The sequence below is a fragment of the Patella vulgata genome, chromosome 8 (assembly GCF_932274485.2).
Source record: "Patella vulgata chromosome 8, xgPatVulg1.2, whole genome shotgun sequence".
NCBI lineage: Eukaryota > Metazoa > Mollusca > Gastropoda > Patellidae > Patella > Patella vulgata.
In genome coordinates, this window is record NC_065886.2 from 46,334,337 (window position 1) to 46,358,227 (window position 23,891).

At 36.6% G+C, this 23,891-nt stretch overlaps 1 protein-coding gene and 1 long non-coding RNA gene across 3 annotated transcripts; both read left to right on the top strand.

The window, feature by feature from the left end:
• Window positions 1-2,654: 2,654 nt before the first annotated feature.
• LOC126829561 (uncharacterized) lies at window positions 2,655-9,345 on the top strand. 2 transcript variants are annotated; one of them, XR_008788942.1, is made up of 4 exons: window positions 2,655-2,732; window positions 2,896-2,964; window positions 3,626-3,755; window positions 3,967-4,175. It is a non-coding gene; the product is annotated as an uncharacterized LOC126829561 (long non-coding RNA). The 2 variants fall into 2 exon arrangements; XR_007683451.2 differs by lacking the exons at window positions 3,626-3,755; window positions 3,967-4,175 and adding an exon at window positions 9,216-9,345 and having other exon boundaries at window positions 2,664-2,732.
• Window positions 9,346-12,054: 2,709 nt separating this feature from the next.
• Window positions 12,055-19,949, top strand: LOC126829545 (beta-1,3-glucan-binding protein). The gene is made up of 12 exons (XM_050559494.2): window positions 12,055-12,169; window positions 14,508-14,588; window positions 14,957-15,076; window positions 15,259-15,380; window positions 15,622-15,696; window positions 15,881-15,947; window positions 16,216-16,383; window positions 16,516-16,593; window positions 16,928-17,042; window positions 17,206-17,274; window positions 17,965-18,094; window positions 19,722-19,949. The coding sequence occupies exons 1-12, from the start codon at window positions 12,058-12,060 to the stop codon at window positions 19,926-19,928; spliced, it is 1,344 nt and encodes a 447-aa protein (XP_050415451.1). The 5' UTR covers window positions 12,055-12,057; the 3' UTR covers window positions 19,929-19,949.
• Window positions 19,950-23,891: the final 3,942 nt, after the last annotated feature.

Here is a 23,891-nt window from a genome sequence, read left to right on the forward strand (position 1 = left end):
CCCGGTAGTACTGGCCTGTAACACGCCCTGCAACAACATGTAAAGCCGTTCTTCCAGCAACAGTGATGCCTCCCCACACCATAACAGAACCACCCCCAAATCGATCATGTCTGATGACGTTAACGTCTTGGAAGCGCTCGTTTCGACGACGCCACACCCTCCTACGTCTGTCCAAAAAATCAACAGTGAACCTTGACTCATCTGAAAACATCACATTGCTCCAGCGTCGATTATCCCAGTGTTGACGATCCCTACACCAACGACGTCTTGCTTGAATGTGATGATCTCTCAAACAAGGGATCACGCGAGGACGTCGGGCGCGAAGGTGACCCCTATGCAGTCGATTCCGAATCGTCTGGCCACTCACTCTCACACCAGTGTCTGTTTGAAGACGAGCGCTGATCTGATTTGCTGTGATGACACGATTTCTCAAGGCCAAGGTACGGATAAATCGATCCTGGGCTTGAGTTGCCGCCCTTGGTCGACCTGAGCGTGGTCTGTCCTGTACAGACTGTGTATCACGGTATCTGGACCATAGCCTGCTTATGACAGACTGAGAAACATTCATCGTCCGCGCCGATCTGTAGCATGCCAAGGGCACGTAACCTTTCATTTTGGGTAAGCCGACGCATATCAAAATTTGTTTTCTGGTCACTAAAACAATTAAACTGATGTTTCCACCCTGGAATTCAATGCCACAATGACTGTAACATTCAAAGTCAGAGTCGTGCAAATCTTGGGTTGGACCCCCCATGATGATCCCAAGCATCACCTGCATTCCATGCGGTAGCTATTGGTGCGTTTGGGCGTCACATGTAACTGGAAATGTTTCTTCTGTTAGGTTCTATAGTGACTTTTTTCGTAGTCATTTGCATATTTTAGTATTATGCCCCCAAAATCAAATATCCCCTACTTTTTTTGAATAGTATAGGTATATAATAAACACTTAGCTAAATGCACTAGAACATGGGGTTTTAGGAAGAAAATGTATTTGATGTCTTGGTGTAACACTCGAAACCCATTAACCAAAATAGTGTACTAGTAAGTACGTAACAAATAGAATAACATATTTCATAGTTCAATACATATTCATGTAAACGCTTCAGGACACCTTGAATTAAATTTAAAAATACAAAAATCATATTTTCTCTAAATTATATTCTTTTTTCAGACACTGACAGTGGATAATTCTCATTTTACAGAAAATGATCTATATCACGGAATATTAGACGTTAAAAGTAAGTTACAAATAAAAAATGGATCAGTTTTTATAAATGTCTAACATGAGACAACCCTGGGTTCGTTTAGTGGCATTCCCATGGTATTTTTGTCTTGTATTTTAAGAAACATGGGGCGTGTGTACAGATAGTGGATTCAATGGCTGCTATCGGAATGCGAAGAATGGTCTTCTGCCACCTATATTATCTGGCAGGGTTGACAGTAAGCCAACTCTCAAATATGGCACCGTGACCGTTCGAGCTCAAATACCTAGAGGAGATTGGTTGTGGCCAGGTATGTTATTTATAGTATTAATAAAAATAGAATATAATCCCAAAATATAATCCCCCAGCAACACACTTGACAAGACTGTTGTGCGAAAGTAGAAGTTTTTATTCCAGGACGCCATATAACATAGCTTATTATACGCTCACTCATAGTTTAAATTTGAGCGCAATTGCTATTTTCGTTGTGAGTTACGGTCCTATAATTAGTGTAGCTGTTGCTGTCTGATCAATAGAGGTTACCATTTTTGACTATTTATCAAACCCTAGAACCATGATTTTTATGAGAAGACGACACCTGGGAGTGAATTTGAGTGCAACCGCTTCCTTCTTTTTGAAGTTATGGCCCTTTATTTAGCGTAATGCTGCTTGTCCGCTGTCTAGAGGCCACAAATTTTGCTTTCGGATAAGCTTGAATGTTGTTTCGAGACAAGGCTATGCAACTATAAAATTACAATGTATTACTAACAATTTCAGCTATATGGATGATGCCAAAAACAGGCAAATATGGAGGATGGCCAAGATCAGGTGAAGTTGATATGATGGAGGCTACATGTGAGTTTCTACTGACAATACGCAGTCTAGACAAACTAAACTTTACTTTTGACGGAAAACTAATACATACGTCTTAAGCACCTCAACTGTTGTGTGTGGCTATTTGAATTTTCCATTGTTTTAAGTTGCGTTCACGCTGCTATCCTGTTGATATGAAATATAATGTATCCACTAACATTGGGCTAATCTAACTTTAAAATTACTATGTAAATACACCTTTCAGCCCCAAAGATACTACTGCTTTCTTAAGCCAATGCACCAACTAAATGCAGCAAGTCCTTTAGTTTAAACCATATTACGAACTGCATATCGAGTGCAGGACGGAGGATCTGGCAAGAAACAATTATGTAGTGGCGTGAACGTAAATGAATCATTGACATTTGGGAGAAAATACCGTTCTCTGGACAAAATTATCCACACAGCACACTGCGTGGCATATACCCGTTTCCATTATCCCGGTTGGTGCAGAAACATAGGACGTTAAACCCCATTCAATTTGGTTTTTTTTGTTTTAGCACGATGCTCAAAATTAGACCATACCAACATATCTGTTCTTCTTTAAGGTAATGAAGTGATGCATTGGAGTAACGGACAGAAAATTGGAGTTCAACGTGTCACGTCTTCTATTCATTTAGGTCCTGGCCTAAGTGAAGGTCGCCATATCACCGGTGCAAAGTAAATATAACAGTAATATAAAAATGTGTTAGCTATATTAAATTGGAACTCCTCTATTGCTTGACATCAATTTCATTTCGTCAGGCAAATAAAGTGAAAGATAACAAATAATAGAACTGGAACATTTCCTGCATTGGGTCTATGTGATATAATTCTTTTATAGGACTAAAACCTCTGGAGATTGGCATGGTTTCCATACATACAAAATGGACTGGTCACCTGATCACGTTATGTAAGTATATAACACGTCTACATGTTTTATCAGGTATGCCAGTCCTACAAATTGTTTTAATCGCCTACTATATATATCATTATTTCTTGCTTTAATTATAATCCTAAAATTCACCCATCTGTTTATTTTATCGGCATGCTCAATCTGTCAAATAACAACACATTGTGCCATCAGAACATTGCCTGCCAATGGCACCACTGAAACTTCATTTATTAAATCAACCTCGTGGGTTTCCTAGTTCCGAAATGACCTTGTTTGTGTCGAATGGACTTTAACACACACACACACCCTCACTCTCTCAATCTCTCTCTCTCTTCCTACTAAAAATCACTATTTGAACTCTCGTAATCTCCGATAGAGGAGCTTTTTGTGCATTACAAAATCAGAAAATAAAATCACTTTTATGGACCACTGGTCAACTGCTGATTTAATAAGAGCAATTGCTGACGGAATCATTAATTTTTCGGAATGGAAACATAGGGCATTAAGTTGTAGTCTCAAAGTTTTGGCCATGACCGTAATATGTGGTTCCTATCCACGTCCATAAACAAAAGTACATGATATTTTATTGATATATTTAAGCGACGCCATCGCGAATGCCACTGATTGATGTCGGAATTTATCACATGTAACTATATCAAATTTAATTAATATATTTAAGCCTGTATGTTGATGATCAAATGGTAACAAGAATTGATGTCCATTCTAATACTAACATGTGGCAGCATCTTGGTTTCCATGGGAACAATATTTGGTCAAGTGGTTCACATCTCGCACCTTTTGACCAGGAGGTTGGTTGGCGTTTAATATATTTATTTCGTATTTATAATTTTGTTTTTATCAATATATTACATTATTTCAGTCTCTATGCTTAAGTCACTCTCGCTACATAAAGTCTATGGCTACAAATAAACAACGTATGTTTTCGAAATTAGTATTAGTAACCTGTTGTATGTAACAATATATCAGATGAAAGTGATCAAAATGGTCTATCTTTTGTAGTTCTATATGATATTGAATGTGGCCATCGGCGGAACAGGTGGCATATGGGGAGAACAAGGAGTTACCTATGCATATCCTAAACCATGGCAGAATAATGCTAAAGATCCAATGGCACAATTTTGGTCAAACAGAAACCATTGGTTACCAACTTGGCACGGAGATGATGTGGCCATGATCATTGATTATGTTGAGTTTAGACATATGTAATAATATTCCTATTGAGGTGTATTGATTAAAAATATATATTTTGAACTGTGTTATACGTTTCCCATTGCAGCTTCACAAAAACCTTAAAACAAATGCATGTGGAATAAATTTGTCCTCTATTCATATTTTTTACTTTTGAATAAATGAAGGCAAGCTTCCGATTATGTTTAGGGTATAATTGTACTGTTCATAACCACCGTGCATACATCGGTATCATAACGAAATTTAGGTGTTGTGTGGATTGTCCCACTAACCAAGAAAATTCCTCGCTATTTACCAGTCTGACTGGTGTTTGTTTCATAACGAATTTAAATTTATAAAACCACTTTCTTCATGAATGATAGAACAGATTTGCACTCTCCATTCACGTCTGGATTGGTATGCCTACGTAGAAAACAGTGAAGGTACGTTTAAAGGGGGTTTGTCACACATCTAGAAAGCATAAGACAAAAACGATATGAAATGGGTTTAACAAGGGGACACCACGCCCGAGAATCCCGAGGAAATTTCTCGCTCCACACTGGTTAGCGAGCCAGAATCTTACTCACTGATCCACCGTGAATTTTTCAAATCGAAATTATCTGTTCTGTGGGAAATCCCAACATTAAATTGTACCATTGCATATGACTAACGGCGGTGGTTACTCGAAACTTTCCTTGTATCCCCTTCCGGTGCCACCTTTAAAAGTCACGTTCGTCAAAGTCACTACACCAGCTGTCTATCGAAATCAGTAAAGTTCTTTGAGCCAATATTGATCTATCGAAAACAGTAAATACTTAATAAAATTAATTTCGGAATAACAAATGAACAAATCAAGCTAATACACTCAAAGCATATCCGTTACTAAAAGACTCCATACTTTTAAAGTCTAGATGGCCACTTTAATTTGTAATATGGTTGAATAGAGTTGCTGTCATTCATGTACCAGTGTTTTCACCTAGAGACTTATACGCAACCTTTAAAATCATACTTTCACTTTGATACCACTGAATCGTAAACATGCATGTATAAGACCACAATTGTTTTATGACACCAAGTGAAACTGTACGTGCCACTTTAATGTCAGGCAGAATGATCTATTTAGATAATAAATCTTATCATAAAAATTATACATGTATATAAAACCGTATGTCACGAAGTCATTCAAAATATTAAAAAAAATCTGACATTTTATAAATGGTGTCCTTTTTAATTATTAGATATAAATATTTAAATCAAAATGTCTGGCGAAATTTAGCCATCTGGAAATGATCGACATAATTGCTAACCAGTAAGGGATAAATGATTATTTTCCATTCTGTTATCCGATAAACGCTAGTAGGTTAATTGTCGGTTAACTTGTCTTCAAAATAATATTTTTTTCTGGAAAACCACAATAAAAGCATAATAACCGATGTCACACAGTGTTCCAGATATACAGCAAGTGCCTTTTACTCAGAACTAGACAGTTCTAAAATATTAGTCTAGTTTTCAACGTCAGAATTTTATCAATTTTCAATCTAACTGAAATGATTTCTTATTTTGTTACGACTCTATGGTTCTAATCTTCTACAAATTATAAGATGTTACATATATTCAGAACAGCTGACCCCGGCTGCCTTCTTCTTCAAGAGAGAGAGGGGGGAATGGTATTTAACGTCCACTCGACACAAACTAGGTCATTTCGGGACTAACACATGGTTCAATTTTATTTCAATAATTCGCTTGCGCGTAGGGTCTTTAGCAGTGGGAAGAAACAGGAGAACACGGAGAAAACCCACGAAGTAGGACAGGCGACTCTATTCCTTGTCACGTACAACCGTGGAATCGAAACCACGCCAGTTGACTCAATGACAGTACTTAACTACGAACTAGCCTTAAGTACTTGAGCCCGGTAAAATATAAGATAAGGAATATAAACTGAAACAAACGATTGCTTAATGGCCGAATGGATTTCAGATGTTAGTTTCAAATGGCTTTGATTTGGCTGATTTCACTGGATTTTTAAAGTTGATTTGTAGTAGTTGAAAAATTATATCCGACGATAAATTGATTTGTCTAACTTAATTAGTAAAGTAAACAAGCCGGCTTAATTCCACTTAATATTCGTTCATCGTTAAGAAATGAAATGGGGTTTAACGTCCTACTGTTCTGCTCCTAAACTGGGCTGATGAAGACGGGCATACGCCATACAGTGTGCTATGAGGGAAATTTTGCCCGGGCAGCGGCGCTACGGCATACTCTTATATCGAATTCCAATTGCCAAGGGATCTTTTACGTGCACGCCAATATATACACGAGACCTCGGTTTTTCGTCCCATCCGAACGACTAGACAGTTCTCCTTGTCAGACCCTCCATCCTGCATCACTGACAAGGGAAGACCACGCCGGAAAATCTGGATGAACTTTCTCGGCCAATGCAGGGATCGAACACCCGACCTCCAGGCTAGCGTCTTACCCACTTAGCCACGTGATCCCTCATCGTAAAGAGACTGGAACCATTACAAATGGAAATATCACATCAAACGAACCCAGTCCAATATGTTTTTTTGGGGATCTAAATCTATAATAGTAATTAACTTCTTTATAGATAATCTATTTAAAACATCAAGTGGGGATTATATTGAATGAGTGTTTTTCGGCTCTCCAATAATTGTCCCGCCAACACCAGCTACTGACCGGATGGTGTCTGCTGTGAGGGGCAAACAGAATGCGTATTTTGCATTCCGCTAAATATTCGTATCTTAGTTGTTTAAATTCATAGGAACCAACTACCATTTATTACATGCATACCAGATGCCATTGATGTAACGTTTGGTTATACAGTCGATGGCGAAACTCCAAAGATTAGAGACGGCACAAAAATAAGTAAATAGTTTGGGTTTTTTTTTCGGTTCAGTACTAAATTAAAAAATGTAGTTAATTTTACTCAAATACCCGTTTACGGCCATTTTTTGTGAGCAGAATCTTCAATTTATCAATATTTATGGATAATGGTTTTTTTTTTATTTTCATTAGAAACATTATGAAAGAAGTCAACTTCTTCAGTCGTTTATTAAACTGTTTTAGATATAATGTTTGGTATTTTAAGGACCCTAAAATACCGGCTTCTGGAAGCATTGTTTTTTTTTAGTGACGCTACTTTGAGTAATGGGGATGTTGCCTTCATTCAAAATATTACGTGGAAATACGGTAAGTCATTTTCGTTAAAACTTTCAGACAAACCTTCATGACCACGTGCAAAATCCTCTTAATATTTTCTTTCCGGGCACGTATCCGCAACCTACAGTATTGTTTATTTTTGTGTTAATTTTAACTTGTCTTTACATATAGCACCAATGGCTACACTACCACGGAGAAGAATCCGTGGGGCTGTTATTTTCAGAGATGATTCTAATGGCAATGACTTGAATACCAATAATTGGTTGATACAAGTCACTGCAACTGGCGAATGGGTCAGTTTTGTCTCTTTGCAACACATAATTATAAAGTTTAAATATTAAGATTTTTGGTTGCTTTAATTAGAAATTTTGTTTTGAAATACAACGAATTTTGACTCCTAGAGACATTTTTATCTTTTCATTATACTGTTACTGTTTGGGGTGGACTATTGATTTATGAATACTACATTAAAATCTATTTCTGAAACACAAATTTGAAACCCTAAAAAACAGTTGTTCTCATTAGGATGTGTCCGTTTGAGGTAAGATATTGTTCTAAGACTACCCATTGATAGTATGGCGATAGAAACGGGTGGGGGATTAAGGAACTGAAACAAAATATGTACAAGGCGTGTATGAACCTAATTTATATCTATATTTATATTGTTACTTATTTCCCGCTAATTAGTTTAACTAACGATATTTGGTCATTATGTTTTATACAGCACAAAGAATTTCAAGTTTATACCACATGATCCACGCATTTGCGTCAGCTAAATTTGTTACATTTTCTCGGAGTCGGAGAGGGTAAGGCCTTCATACCCCGCGGCGATATATAAATTTATTGTTTGGAAATCAGGTCAGCCGCCGTCTGTACACAGGAATGTTTTCGGGCATTTTTCAAGTCTGCCCCCTAACATTCACCAAGCCCGTATGCATCTTTAATTTTTACAATAGCACAACCAACCAAAGTCCATATGTAAGAAATGAAAAATAAGTGTAATAGTAAGTAAAACGTGTGCCCCCATGGGAAACATAGTATCACGTATTTCGAAAAGAGTGAGCATACACTGCCTCGTATAGGACAAACGCCAGTATAATATTAACACCTAAGTTTTATAAAATCAAGTAATAGATCAGCAAGGAAATAGAATACGTGATTCCTGCTGAAAAATAATAAAAATATATTAAAGATACATTATGGGAGATTAGATAAAGAGCTGGCAGTTCTCACTATAATAGCTAAAAACTAGATAATGTAAAGGGGATTTGCTGAAAATATGTACAAGGCGTGTATGAACCTAATTTATATCTATATTTATATTGTTACTTATTTCCCGCTAATTAGTTTAACTAACGATATTTGGTCATTATGTTTTATACAGCACAAAGAATTTCAAGTTTATACCACATGATCCACAGAACGTATTTCTCACGAATGGTAATTTATACTTAAAGCCGGTAAGTTATATTTCTGATATATAAAACAATTGTTAGGTAAATACCACTGAATAGTGTATGTTATAGATTTATAATTTGTTTAAATTGTGTTGGTAGTAACGCATGTCAATCATTAATTAATAGAATAAAATGGGAATGGTGTGACAAATTGGACGGCACGAATCCTTACACATAAAATTAAAAGTCCTTCTTAATATTAGTTATATTCTATTTTCAGACACTAACAGTCGATAATCCCCATTTTACTGAAAATGATCTGTATCATGGATTACTCGATGTGAAAAGTGAGTTAGTTAGTCTAGTTCACTGACAGCCCAAAGTTTCAACAAAATGCATAAAATCTAATGTTAGCGATAACAAACACCCATATGTCGTACTTAGAATACTTTATGAGTGCGAATGACATCAAAAATTATATCAGATTTTATTGATATATTTAAGCCTGTATGTTGATGATCAAATGGTAACAAGAGTTGATGTTCATTCTAATACTAAAATGTGGCAACATCTTGGTTTCCATGGAAACAATATCTGGTAATGTGGTTCACATCTCGCACCTTTTGATCAGGAGGTCATTATACCATATCATTAATTTTCTTCGGCTTATTAAATTCATGTGGTACTAGCATTGTTATTATTGGTTAACTCTTTCAAAATGTAAAATTCAACAATATATTAAAGATGCATTATGTAAGGGATAAATCATCATGGCTGCCCTCCTAACTTTCGAACAAAAAAATTATTATATCGTCTAGTTGGCAAAATAATCAAACGCTAATTTTAATTTTCTTTTAATTGAATATCGCAAATATTGCCTGAGGCCACTCTGCTTTGTGTGAAATGTTGCGGGCATCTATCATTATTTGTGAATGCAGCTGCAACAGTCTGATTGGATGATTCGAATTCAGCTCGGCACAGAGTGGGATTTCGGTTGCAAAACGATTGAACAACTTTGATGTTACTTACATCACGGGCTAGAACAGCCAAAAATCGCATTTGCGTCAGCTAAATTTGTTACATTTTCTCGGAGTCGGAGAGGGTAAGGCCTTCATACCCCGCGGCGATATATAAATTTATTGTTTGGAAATCAGGTCAGCCGCCGTCTGTACACAGGAATGTTTTCGGGCATTTTTCAAGTCTGCCCCCTAACATTCACCAAGCCCGTATGCATCTTTAATTTTTACAATAGCACAACCAACCAAAGTCCATATGTAAGAAATGAAAAATAAGTGTAATAGTAAGTAAAACGTGTGCCCCCATGGGAAACATAGTATCACGTATTTCGAAAAGAGTGAGCATACACTGCCTCGTATAGGACAAACGCCAGTATAATATTAACACCTAAGTTTTATAAAATCAAGTAATAGATCAGCAAGGAAATAGAATACGTGATTCCTGCTGAAAAATAATAAAAATATATTAAAGATACATTATGGGAGATTAGATAAAGAGCTGGCAGTTCTCACTATAATAGCTAAAAACTAGATAATGTAAAGGGGATTTGCTGAAAATTTCAGTCAAATTGATCCACTCTGAACCGAGATTTTAGCGATTGATTATCGGCCTAGCCACGATCATCATTACTAAAGTCGGTACGATAAAAAAAACATAGTCTCGATTATCCAGTTCATGATTAAATCATGAATGGAAGTCGAACAGCAATTCGGAACCTAATCCAATAAACATCGAAAGGCTAGCGACGACACCCAGGGTTGATTATGATCTGGATAATTTAATTAATGTCCAATTAAAAATTTAGATAACATTTCAGGTCTAAAGAAAGACCTGCAATAGGCAGATTTAGCTCTTGCATAATGTATGTTTAATTAGCTTACGTGTTAAACACCCCTGTGTCAGTAGCTCAGCTTTTCGAATATTATTTAAAATGTTCCTTCGTTTGATCAGTCACAGTTGTTAATAATTCTATGAGATTTAAATCGCATAAAAATGATCTAAATGTGGTTTATGTCGAGTTCAGACATGTGTAATAAAATTTTGATTGGGCTGTGCTTAATAAAACTATTTATATATAAAAACCGGTTTTTAACCGTGTCTGATTGCCATATTAAGTCCACAGAGACTTTAAGACAAACATGATAAGACAAGACAAATCCACCTGGCCTTTTGAATAAGATAAGATAAACTTTGAAACAAGATGAGATAAATTCTAATTAAATAAACACCTACAATAGGTGCAGAAGCCAACAAATCCATGCAAATTGACGTTATATGTGACTTTATTATCAAAATTGTAGTTATTAGACGTTACCTCTGTGAGCAATATATTGTCACAGATTAGACCAGCGGAAAGTGGTACCGAAGAGTAAGCTTATACTCTGTTTTGTAATGAAGCCTGTGGATTAACGTTCTACCTTTCTGAATCAACCAGGTTAATGAAGGTGTGGGTTCTCACTTCAGTAAAAGTCTGATATTGTTGTCTGTTAGAACCCAAAGGAAGGTTTAACAGATACTTAATCTATATAACTTAGTGTATTATGACCAAATATACATTCGTAGTTGTAATTTCATTCATTCAAACAAAAGGAGGATTAGATATCACCTTTATCAGATGTAATTACACACATGTAGAGTTTATGATGGTCACATAATAACCAAACACGTGGCCAATGAAATATTTTAGCTAAAGTAAAAGCAACGAGCTGTATCGCTTAACATAACGAAAATCCATAGATTAAAATGGGGAAATTACAATTAAAAAACTTAGGAGTATTGGATGTTGAACGGGTATTGCCAATAGATTTCTCTGTTAAGCAAAATCGTTTTCGTACATAGTAACATAATAGACCAGACAATCTAACCAGAAACCTATATATGCCCAAACGATGACCATTTATTCACACAAATATTCGTCGTAAGGATAAGAGACTACTGTTTAAATGTAATGTTACCAGTTATTTGTCAGTTTTGTTGAAAATTTAATCATTGCATGTAGAAGTAGATAAATAACGATGATGGCTACTTGAATCACCGTTTTACATATTTCTTGTATACCTTTTCTAGTCCACCGTCAATAAAAGGGACAGTCAAGTCTGGAGATTTTCACTATATCTGTAATTCAGGGTAATGGTTTGACATAGGACACTAGAAATTGCATTCATCTATCATTGTTAGATAGGCCATAAGTAGAAATGAACCTGGTAGTTTTTATGTAGGTCAGAATGATCTATGTAGATAATGAACCCCTTATCGCAAAAGCATGAATTGGTTACATATAAAAGCGTGTTCATCACGAAATCATTAACATTTTTCAGACATTATATAAATGGTGCCTCTTTTAATTCTTATCTGGTCTGTTTGTGTGGCGTGTGCCATACCCGTACCGGATCCTAAATTTATATTATTAGCTGATGGAGGAGGACAATTTTCTTCTGATGGTTTGTATTTAATCTTAAATTTAAATCTTTAAGGGTCCCATGGATTTTGGTGATACAGGTGGTATAGATATACCAATCAATATGTCTGAATTTGGTCATCGGTAAATTATCGCCAAGATTGTTTGAAGGACAATATTGGTGCAAGTCATTATCACATATGTGATAGAGCTGGTTTAACACATTACAAATATAATTTTAACACAGAGATCATTGCTACGATAGCTGAGTAATTCAGGTTTCCTGAATCGGAAGTGAGGAACGCCAAAGGAAAACACGAGTCATCCCTCTATATAACTGACTGATGTGACTAGTGATAACATATACACGGCCGAATTTATGCTCACTAATAATTCCTTCGAAGACCAAAAGTTGTTATATGGGACTGCAAGAGGATACCTGACAATTCAATAAAGTAATTGAATGTCATTAGATAAGAGAACACGAAAAAAATAGAAATAGTCCGTACATTTCCTTGTTTATATTCATTCTATACCTTATACAAACATGGTAATGCACGGACTTTTTCTGTTTTGCTTTCGTGTTCTCTTATCTAGTGGCAGTCAATTCTTTTTATGAACTGTCAGATATCCTCTCACAGTCTCACACAACAACTTTTGGTCTTGTGAGGAATTATTAGTGAGCAGAAATTTGCCCATGTATCTGTTGTTACTCGTTACTTCAGTCAGTTATTTAGAGGGATGCCTCGTGTTTTCCTTTGGCGTTCGTCACTTCCGATTCAGGAAACCTGAATTACTCAGCTATCGTAGCAATGATCTCTGTGTTAAAATTATATTTGTAATGTGTTTAATTAGTTCTACCACATATGTGATAATGACTGACACCAATAGGGGGGTTGGATGGCTGAATGGTTAGCGTGCGCGCGCTGTATCATAAAGTCTGTCATTGAGTCGACTGGCGTGGTTTCGAATCCCCGGTTGTACGTGGCAAGGAGTAGGGTCGCCTGTCCAACCTCGTGGGTTTTCTCCGGGTCCTCCGGTTTTCTCCCACTGCTAAAGACCCCTACGCGCAAGCGAATTATGTAAATAAAATTAAAACCATATGTTAGTCCCAAAATGACCTAGTTTGTGTCGAGTGGACGTTAAACCCCATCTCTCTCTCTCTCTCTCTCTCTCTAATACCAATATTGTCCTTTAACTGGGTTACGCAAGAAAAATAAAAATTTCCCATATTACTTTTCTAGAAAAGTATTCAAAAAACTAAATAGCTTGAAACAAATTAGCATGGGGCTGGGATCCAGGTAAAATATAAAATTAGGAATATAAACCGAAAGAAAACGAAAATGTATTTGGTTTAAATTTTTAAAAAATATTGGATTTAAATGCTATGTAGAAATATTGCCGTTGCGACATTGTTTTCAAATTTATAGAATAAAAAAAAGGGATGGCATTATATTGTATTAATTCATGTCTTTGGCAAGTTTTGGGATTCAAACATAAATATTGTCTAATATTTACTTAAATCAAATTAGCGAATGAGTGACAGATTGTTAGATAAAAAAAGTCATAATGTGGTAAACATTCAATTCCAGGTTGATAACAGATATCTTGTGGGAAATTTCTCCGGTAAATTTCCACTATCCATATAAGAGTGGGTTTCGACGTCATTTAGCTTAATTAGCCAATCTCTATAATTATTTACATCATATTTGACCAATTACATAACTGAAGGTCCAAAACTCAAAGCTACAAAACTATCATATTTGTGAGAATTCGTCCGACAGCAGCTTGATTCTGGAAGAAAAAAGATGTAGCAATTTCTATCGCCCCAGCGAGTCTGGCTGGATGGGGTTTCAGAGAATGACTTTACTGTTATTGTACGATGCTTGTATCTATGTATGCAGCTATGGTATATAAAATGTATATAACTGTTGCATTTTTATTCCTGGTAAGACAAACGTCTTAACTAACTGAGAAAACAGTAAGAAGTAAATACACAACGTGTAGGGGAAGCAAAGACGACAAGTGAAAATACAAAGACGATCAAGGGCTGTTCTTAAATATGTAGCAGAGAAGAGAGAGTATGCGTCACACGTTGGATGTGGGGAGTATTCCCGGCATATTTTCCACATCTAACCAGCGACTGCATAGCATTGCACGGTACTACACTGATTCGTGAATTGGGATGAGCAATTAAATCCAATAAAAAAAATTGTTCCAAAATTAAATGCTGATTCGTGAATTGGGGTGCTTGTCTACGATATCACCCTTGGTGGAAGTGGACGTAAAACTCTAGGAACGAACGCACGCAATTGGGGTTCACGTATAATACCATTGTTGAGAGGGATGATACACTGCATCTTCATTATATGTAATTACAGACATACCAGATGCCATTTCTGTACGCTTTAGATATGCAGTTGATGGCGAATTTCCAAAGCATGGAGAAGCCATTAAAATAGGTAAATATTTTTGTCTTTCGATTCAGTATTATTGGTTTATTTATATTACGTGGATATCAATTTTTAGGTAATAATAATAATAATGTGTATATTTATTATGCGCTTTATGTACATCACTAAGGGCCAAAGCGCGCTAAAATTGTTACACCGGTCTCTAGGATAGAGTGTGATTACCTCCCTTTAGCCCTTAGCTGTTTATACCAAAGACAAAATGCTGCCAATAAAGCAATACCACCCCTGGTTACCCCAGATCCTTCCCAGTATTTAAAACGGCGAGGATGTCACTTTGCATTTATGGACTTAAGAATGGATGGTCCTATGTTATTATTATTATTTTTATTACTTAAACGTTTATTAAACTGTTTCAGATAATGTTTGGTATTTTACGGATCCAAAAATACCGGCTTCTGGAAGCATTGAATATTTCACCATGGCTACTCTGAGCAATGGGGATATCGCCTTAAGTCAGACGATTACATGGAAATCAGGTAAGTCCATGTAATTCCAATTCATTCGGATAAGCCTTCATCAGCAAGTGCAGAATCATAAAAATGAGGAGTGAAGAAGTTCCTTACCTGCTTCGTGCAATAAAGAGATATCCTCCACACGTAATATCCACAAACTGAAAAGGGTTAGCTTTAACTAATATTATTACTTTTGTTACAAATAGCACCAATGGCTACCCTACCGCCTAGACGAATGCGTGGGGCTGTTATGTTTAGAGATGATTTTAATGGAAACCACTTAAATACTAATAATTGGTTGATACAAGTCACTGCAACAGGTGAATGGGTTAGTTTCATTTCTTTATGACACTCGATTTTGTCCAATTTATTGGAAACCTTTTTTTTTAAAACAGAAAACTGGAAAATTAAAAGCTAACGACCACTACGAGCAAGCCAATTATTGAAACAAAATGACATAGTTTGTGTCGAGTGGACGTTAAACCCAATCGCTCTCTCTCTTTCTCTCTCTCTATTTCGCTTCTAATTACATAGTGATGATTTTTTTTTGATTGTTCTGTTTTATTCAGCACAGAGAATTTCAAGTTTATACACATGATCCACAGAACGTATTTCTCAGGAATGGTCATCTATACTTGAAACCGGTAAGTCATGTTTAGTTAAATATTATTGAATCGTGATTATTATACATAATACATTCTTTGAATTGTTACACATGACATTCAACTATACTAGAGTCCAATTCAAATGCTATGACAATAAAACATCAAGAATCTTTAGCATTTTAGTTAAAACTTCTATTTTCTATTAGTCATATTCTCTTTTCAGACACTAACAGTCGATAATCCCCATTTTACTGAAAATGATCTGTATCATGGAATACTCGATGTGAAAAGTGAGTTATATCAATTTGTTTATTTCAATCACAGCCCAAGGTTTAAACAAAATGCTAAAGACTTGATTTGCTCATTTTGTACAGCTTTAAATTTAGTTCCCCGTGGTGTATGTGATATAATTTAAGTAACATGATGGAGTTTGTGTACAGAGTTTTGAGTTCTGTTTAAATTAAGTTTCCCGTGGTATCTGTTTTTAATTTGAGAAACTTGATCTTGCCTCTTTTGTACAACTTTAAATTGAGTTTTCTGTGTTATCTATAATTTAAGAAACATGGGGTGTGTGTACAGATAATGGATTCCATGGGTGTTATAGAAATGCAAAAGATGGACTTTTACCACCATTATTATCTGGTAGAGTTGACAGCAAACCAACCCTTAGATACGGCACCGTAACCGTTCGAGCTCAAATACCCAGAGGAGACTGGTTGTGGCCTGGTATGTTTCAGCTCATATCAATAAAATTAGAATGTCCAATAATACACTTCCGGATCACGCACCAAATCGTTATTTCTACAATAATTTGTTTTATCTATTTGCAGCTATAATTTACATGTATTATAATTTTAGCTATATGGCTGATGCCAAAAGCACAAAAATATGGATATTGGCCAAGATCTGGTGAAATTGACATGATGGAGGCTTCATGTAAGTTTCTACTATTTTAAAGCGACATCCCAGAATAATAGTAAAATTATATATTAATCCATAAATCATTTAAATATATCAGTTCTTCAGTTTCAATTTACCATAACTTTTTCCCTCATCATCTTTATGCTTTTGTAGTTAACCTAACGTACTTTTTTTTTTAAATAACTGCCTAAATAACTCCTTTCATCCCGTATCAACGGCTTTAAATTATTACCTCGACATTCATATTCGTTATAACTGCAGACGTATATAATTATTGTTATATTTAATTAAACCATAATAAATATTAATTTTGTCTTATTTAAAGATAAAATATTGTTTCTTCTTCTAGGTAACGAAGTGATGCACTGGACCAATGGTGGACAGAAAATTGGAGTTCAGCGTGTCACATCATCTATTCATTTAGGTCCCGACGCAAGTGGAGATCGCCATATCACCGGTGCAAAGTAAATATAATGCATTTGGACACCTTTTTTCTTCATTTTTCGACAACATTTCCTCATTATGTTTGTAGAAGAAGGTTGCCATAATATGAAACCCCAACAAGAACAAACTGTCGTAGAAAACATGATTGTTTACAGCTTATTTATGGATATGATCATTTTACAGATATAAAACATCTGGTGATTGGCATGGTTTCCATACATATAAATTAGACTGGTCGCCTGATCACGTTATGTAAGTATATAAAAACCCTAATAATTTTTCCTTCTCTTTACTTGGGGAATATGAGCCCCCAAAAAAGGGATTAATCATCTTCTTTACCTTTTAATTTATACATTTACAACTGGGTGCAAATCGTATCAAAATAAATTCCCCACTATATACCACAAAAGTACACTGAACTACATTGGATAATTGTTAGCGCCCCACTAGGCATTCAAATATAGATGAGTTTAAATAAAATTGGTTGATAGCCATATTTATGGTGGCTGAAAGCGTCCATTTAGATCGGCGGGTTTCTAGATACAACGCGAGAGTCGCCGTTAAGCCAGCACTTGCTTAACGGCGACCCGCGACTTTCACAACACGAGAGTCGCCGTTAAGCCACGCGACGAAAAAGTCGCCGAAAAAAATCGGCGCTTTTTTCGTCGTGCTGGCTTAACGGCGACTCTCGCGTTGTATCTAGAAACCCGCCGATCTAAATGGACCACTGCTGACAACTACTGCCTCGTATGACACCCAGAATAATTATTGACTTCAAAATTTGCGATTATTAGTCTCCATAAAAGCCCATAAACAACTATATTATTTAGATTTTCGGTAACTGACATTTATTATTTTGCAACATTTAAAAAATATCTGTGTGTGTGTGGGGGGGGGGGCGTCCAACATTATAAAAGATCAAATTTTATTGATATATTTAAGCCTGTATGTTGATGATCAAATGGTTACAAGAGTTGATGTTCATTCTAATACTAACATGTGGCAGCATCTTGGTTTCCATGGAAACAATATCTGGTCAGGTGGTTCACATCTCGCACCTTTTGATCAGGAGGTGGGTGTATTTTAATTTCCGCCAATGTATCCTATTAAAGATGCATTCTCACGAAAGTATTTATCAGGTGGTTATTTCCAACAAAAGTATAGCAAATTTGCTATACGATGTAGCTATATGGGAAGTATATACTGGTTTACCCGAAAAACACCCATGGGGCAAGGACTGGGCAAAAATACCAGACCATCACTAACTGGCAACCAGACGGCATATGGTCTGTCAGCTTGACTTAGGGAGCTGTTGTTATTTCTTGATCGAATGGTTAGGTAGTTTTGGGAACTTGAGGGGTTTAAACGTATAACGGACTTTGCAATTAAACGTAAAAAGAATTTACTTAGACCTTAATATGTATGGTAAATGGACAGTAAGTAATTACAAATACATTCTGAAAAATGGACCTTTCCTCAATCAAGTTAGGTAACAAACATGGCTTCTGAAAATAGTTCATTTTTTTATAGATTGGGGTATCTCTCATGAATACGAATTTTTGAGAGGGATTTGAAGCAAATTTTGATTTAATTAGTTTGAATATGTTTTTAGTCCAAATATATTATCAAATCACACAGTTTGTGCTTGGGAAGGTACTTAATTGATACGGCCATGGCTGACAGTCATGGTTTAAGTCTATAAATGGAAGTATGGTAACGTTATTCAACAATTTATCGATTATTAAAACAGAGTATCATCGATCCTAAATGATAATGAAATTTGTAAGGCCATATATACGAACTAATAATTAAGTGTAATAGTAAGTAAAGCGTGTATCCCCATTGGAAAAGTAGTAACATGTGTTTCGCAACGGTAAGTTGCCTCGTGCAGGACACACACCAGTACTATAATAACACGAAAGCTTATGGATGAAATAGACCTGCAATGTTACAAGAACCAGACGTGTCTTAACTATCAAAATCTACTTGTTTGACATCCCCATGAGACCAATAAGGAAACCGAGGATGCTCGTTTAAATTCAAAATTTGGCCTAATATTTTTTTTATCCGGCTTTCTTTAGTTTTGCTTACTTGACGGCTACACATTAGTATGTAAAGATCCTTGAAATGAGAAACAAAACTTTATGTATTAATATGTATAAATTTCGGTTGTAATTTATCACTCAAATTCTTAATTCAAAATTAAAGTAGCTAAGTCTTACACGTTGAAAACGCGAATTATTTGTCAATTCAAATCAACATTGATGTTGTGATCTTACCGGGAAAGAGTAGGCTTCTGCTATCTAATATTTAAGACAAAATAAACATGTTACCATTGGTACACGAATCGTGTACCATAGTGCGTTTCAGCGTCATTTGTAACAAGTGACCAGAAAGAACGAGGCTAGACATATTCCACATCTCATGTCAAACGGTCACGCCATATCTTATCTAGAGAGCATGCCTAATAGACTGGAATAACAAGACGCTAGGAATTGCCATTCGGTTGAGACTCATGCCGTATTTCGCTGGACGTAACTGATTTGAAATTAGAGTCAAAACGGAAACAATTATATGTAAATCAGTTTATATACAATCAGATTACATTATTATATGCGTTGCGACCCATTTGGGTCAATTTCTAGGTCCCAAATATTAGCGATTTGGCTCCTTTAAGTGTTTCTTTTTATCATTTACAGTTCTATTTGATATTAAACGTAGCCACCGGTGGAGCTCCTGGAATATTTGGAGAAAACGGAGTTACATATGCATATCCTAAACCATGGCAGAATAATGCTAAAGATCCAATGGCACAATTTTGGTCAAACAGAAACAATTGGTTACCAACTTGGCACGGAGATGATGTGGCTATGATCATTGATTATGTTGAGTTTAGACATGTGTGATAATATGCTTTTTTAAGATGTTCCTATCAGTAAAAATAATTATACAAAATGTTTTGAATTGATTTTATTTACCCACAAAGTTACGTTAAAATCCTTAATAATTTTATGAATCTTAATACAACAATTTTGGAAAACAAATATTGTAGTCATTGGTAACGGTTTTAGATCAAACGTAGCAATTAATATTAAGTATGATTATTGGACATGCGCATGTTATGTTTATTGATTTGGAATACACAAAATAGCCGAAGGGAGGGAGGGGGTCTATACAATTTTCAAGGTTTATGGAAAACTTCGATCACAGTATTCGAATGATATAGACATATATTGATTTTCGGAATTGCTTATTATCAGAATAGATCTATTGTTGTTATTCGATTCCACTAAGGTCGTTTTGTCCTCTTGAAAACGACACAATCTTATAATTTTGTTTGATCAAGCATACTAGTATCAGACGAATCTCACAACCTTGAAGATATTTCGTGCACAATCTTACACTCAAGGCGTATCGAGATACGTGTACAAGAATTATGAAAAAACAAAAAGAAAGCAGAAATCCAGAATAGTATAAATGCCATTGAAAGCAAAACAGATACGAAAATGTCATACCTGCATAAAGTGACAAAGAAATAATCAATTTGTTGTACTTATTTGAATTACACAAGAGAACGTGGAGAAAACCCACGAGGTTAGACAGGCGACCCTACTCCTTGTCACGTACAAGCGGGGAATCGACACCACGCCACTTATTGTCTCAATGACAGACCTCATGATGCAACGCCCACGCGTTAACCGTTCGACCACCTAACATCCGGCCGCATTTATACTATTCAAAAAAAGTAGGGGATATTTGATTTTTAAGTGTTATTAAAGTCACCTAATGAAACTGACGAAGAAACAAATGACAAAATGAAATAAGTTCACATTCATCGATTTATTCCAAATGATCGTTAGACTAAGTAAGGCACAGACTGACCATTATAAGGGTAAAATGATACCCGGGGTCAAACAGCAAAGTTACCACAGCATCACAACCAAGTCAGTAACGGGTAAATCCTCCTCTGTTTGCCAAACAAGCATTGATCCGACGTGGCATACTCTTAATGAGACGTCTAAGGTCATTTTGGTCCAGATTGTCCCATTCCTGTTGCAACGCAGCAGCAAGTTCTTGGACATTGGCAGGACGTTGTTGACGTTGACGTAACCTCTGTCCAAGCATGTCCCAGACATGCTCGATGGGGGAGAGGTCGGGACTCAATGCTGGCCAAGGTAATGTGGTGATGTTCTGTTGTTGGAGGTAACCTGTAACGATCCTGGCCCTGTGACATCTTGCGTTGTCATCCTGGAAGATGAAACGGCGGCCATGACGTCGTGCGAACGGCACAACATGGACTGCCAAGATGTTGTCCCGGTAGTACTGGCCTGTAACACGCCCTGCAACAACATGTAAAGCCGTTCTTCCAGCAACAGTGATGCCTCCCCACACCATAACAGAACCACCCCCAAATCGATCATGTCTGATGACGTTAACGTCTTGGAAGCGCTCGTTTCGACGACGCCACACCCTCCTACGTCTGTCCAAAAAATCAACAGTGAACCTTGACTCATCTGAAAACATCACATTGCTCCAGCGTCGATTATCCCAGTGTTGACGATCCCTACACCAACGACGTCTTGCCTGAATGTGATGATCTCTCAAACAAGGGATCACGCGAGGACGTCGGGCGCGAAGGTGACCCCTATGCAGTCGATTCCGAATCGTCTGGCCACTCACTCTCACACCAGTGTCTGTTTGAAGACGAGCGCTGATCTGATTTGCTGTGATGACACGATTTCTCAAGGCCAAGGTACGGATAAATCGATCCTGGGCTTGAGTTGTCCCCTTGGTCGACCTGAGCGTGGTCTGTCCTGTACAGATTGTGTATCACGGTATCTGGACCATAGCCTGCTTATGACAGACTGAGAAACATTCATCGTCCGCGCCACAACCGCCTGTGTTGTGCCGATCTGTAGCATGCCAAGGGCACGTAACCTTGTATTTTGGGTAAGCCGACGCATATCAAAATTTGTTTTCTGGTCACTAAAACAATTAAACTGATGTTTCCACCCTGGAATTCAATGCCACAATGACTGTAACATTCAAAGTCAGAGTCGTGCAAATCTTGGGTTGGACCCCCATGATGATCCCAGGCATCACCTGCATTCCATGCGGTAGCTATTGGTGCGTTTGGGCGTCACATGTAACTGGAAATGTTTCTTCTGTTAGATTCTATAGTGACTGTTTTCGTAGTCATTTGCATATTTTAGTATTATGCCCCCAAAATCAAATATCCCCTACTTTTTTTGAATAGTATATGACATATTTGCAAACTGTGACTGTAATTTATTCTAGACACTACTGTCCATTATGTATTGTTTAATGGTCGAGAGCGAGACATTAAGTAATATATTGTAACAACAAGAGGGCCGTGAGCCCCAAGTGTTTTTACAATATATTACGCAATGTCTTTAGCTCGAGACCATTAAACGACTTAAAATACAGACACCCCACACGTGCTTTTACAGTTAAATACGTCACACGAGTCCAATATTTCACTAGTATAAATGATGTACGATTGGCAATTTGCCCGTACGATTATTTGAAATAATGGTACGCCAACATCAAAGGGTGACGACACATCTGTATTTTAAACACGTTTATGCACTGATGACATTGGTATATCCCAAATTCAATGCCTGTTTCCAAATCATAGCGGTCCCGGATTCCATCTCGGTGTTGGCGAAATTTCCACTTGGTGCAGGAAAGGGGGGTCAGATAAGGAAAAGCGTCCATTCATTTCATTTTCCATTTCCTATTACATTGTTTCGCGTTATTGTATTGATGTATGTGTATCTGTTACAGCCACAACATACCAGAATGAAGGTTAAATATAGATATAAGACATACCAAATCAAAAGTACCTTTATTATTATTTTTTAAAAAACATGATTCTCAAATTTAATACCCGAACAGATTCTTCCTCTTTTTAAAAGATAGGTTCATCTTATTCGGCTATTTTGTACGGATTGTCATATTTATCTACTGTTATATAACACCACAATAATGTGTAGGGTATATTATAACCATGCTTTTTCAACAGACAATACGGGGTAAGTAGTAGTTATGGCGATTAAGGCCCGAATTATTTGAAGGCTCCCAAATTATTTGATAGGGTTTATGTCGAGTTCGATCCGCCTTAATGAGTTTAAGAAATGAAATGAGAGAAAGAGAGAAAAATGGGGTATAACGTCCACTCGACACAAACTAGGTCATTACGGGACTAGCATTTAGACCATTTTTTTTTCAATAATTCGCTTGTGCGTAGGGGTCTTTAGCAGTGGGGGGAAACCGGGATTCTTGGATTCCTTCATTGCCATACCATGTTCTATGTCATACCGCTATGTAATAAATTAAAACGAGATTATCAACCAGAGCCACATACAGGCTTACTAATCAGAAGAAATCTTATACATCGATAGGAGCTGTATTGGGTGAGGTGTATAACAAAAAGGTGCCTTTTTGAACTAAATTGAAAACACTGTTTTCTAAATTCAAACCTTTTCAGGGGCTCCGGAACGTCGGAGATACAGAAACGACAAATTCTATCAGATCAGAATCAAGAATCAATTTGTTGCCCTTTGGACATACAAACCGAACAAAAACCGCGAATCCAGGTTCCGTCTTAATTTCATCTGGTTCAAAAATATAAAATGTGCATTGTATCTGATGACATACAAAGTACATTTACATAGCCGAATAATATTTAACACTGCTCTGATCTAGCAGTGAACTCTATATATGCACATATATACGTCTACTTCGTCCATAAGATGTTTCTGAATAGAAGCAAACATACAGTTGTTTAGCGACATTCTGTAACGGGACCATGGTTTGGTACAGTACATACACTAAATTTCGTTCAG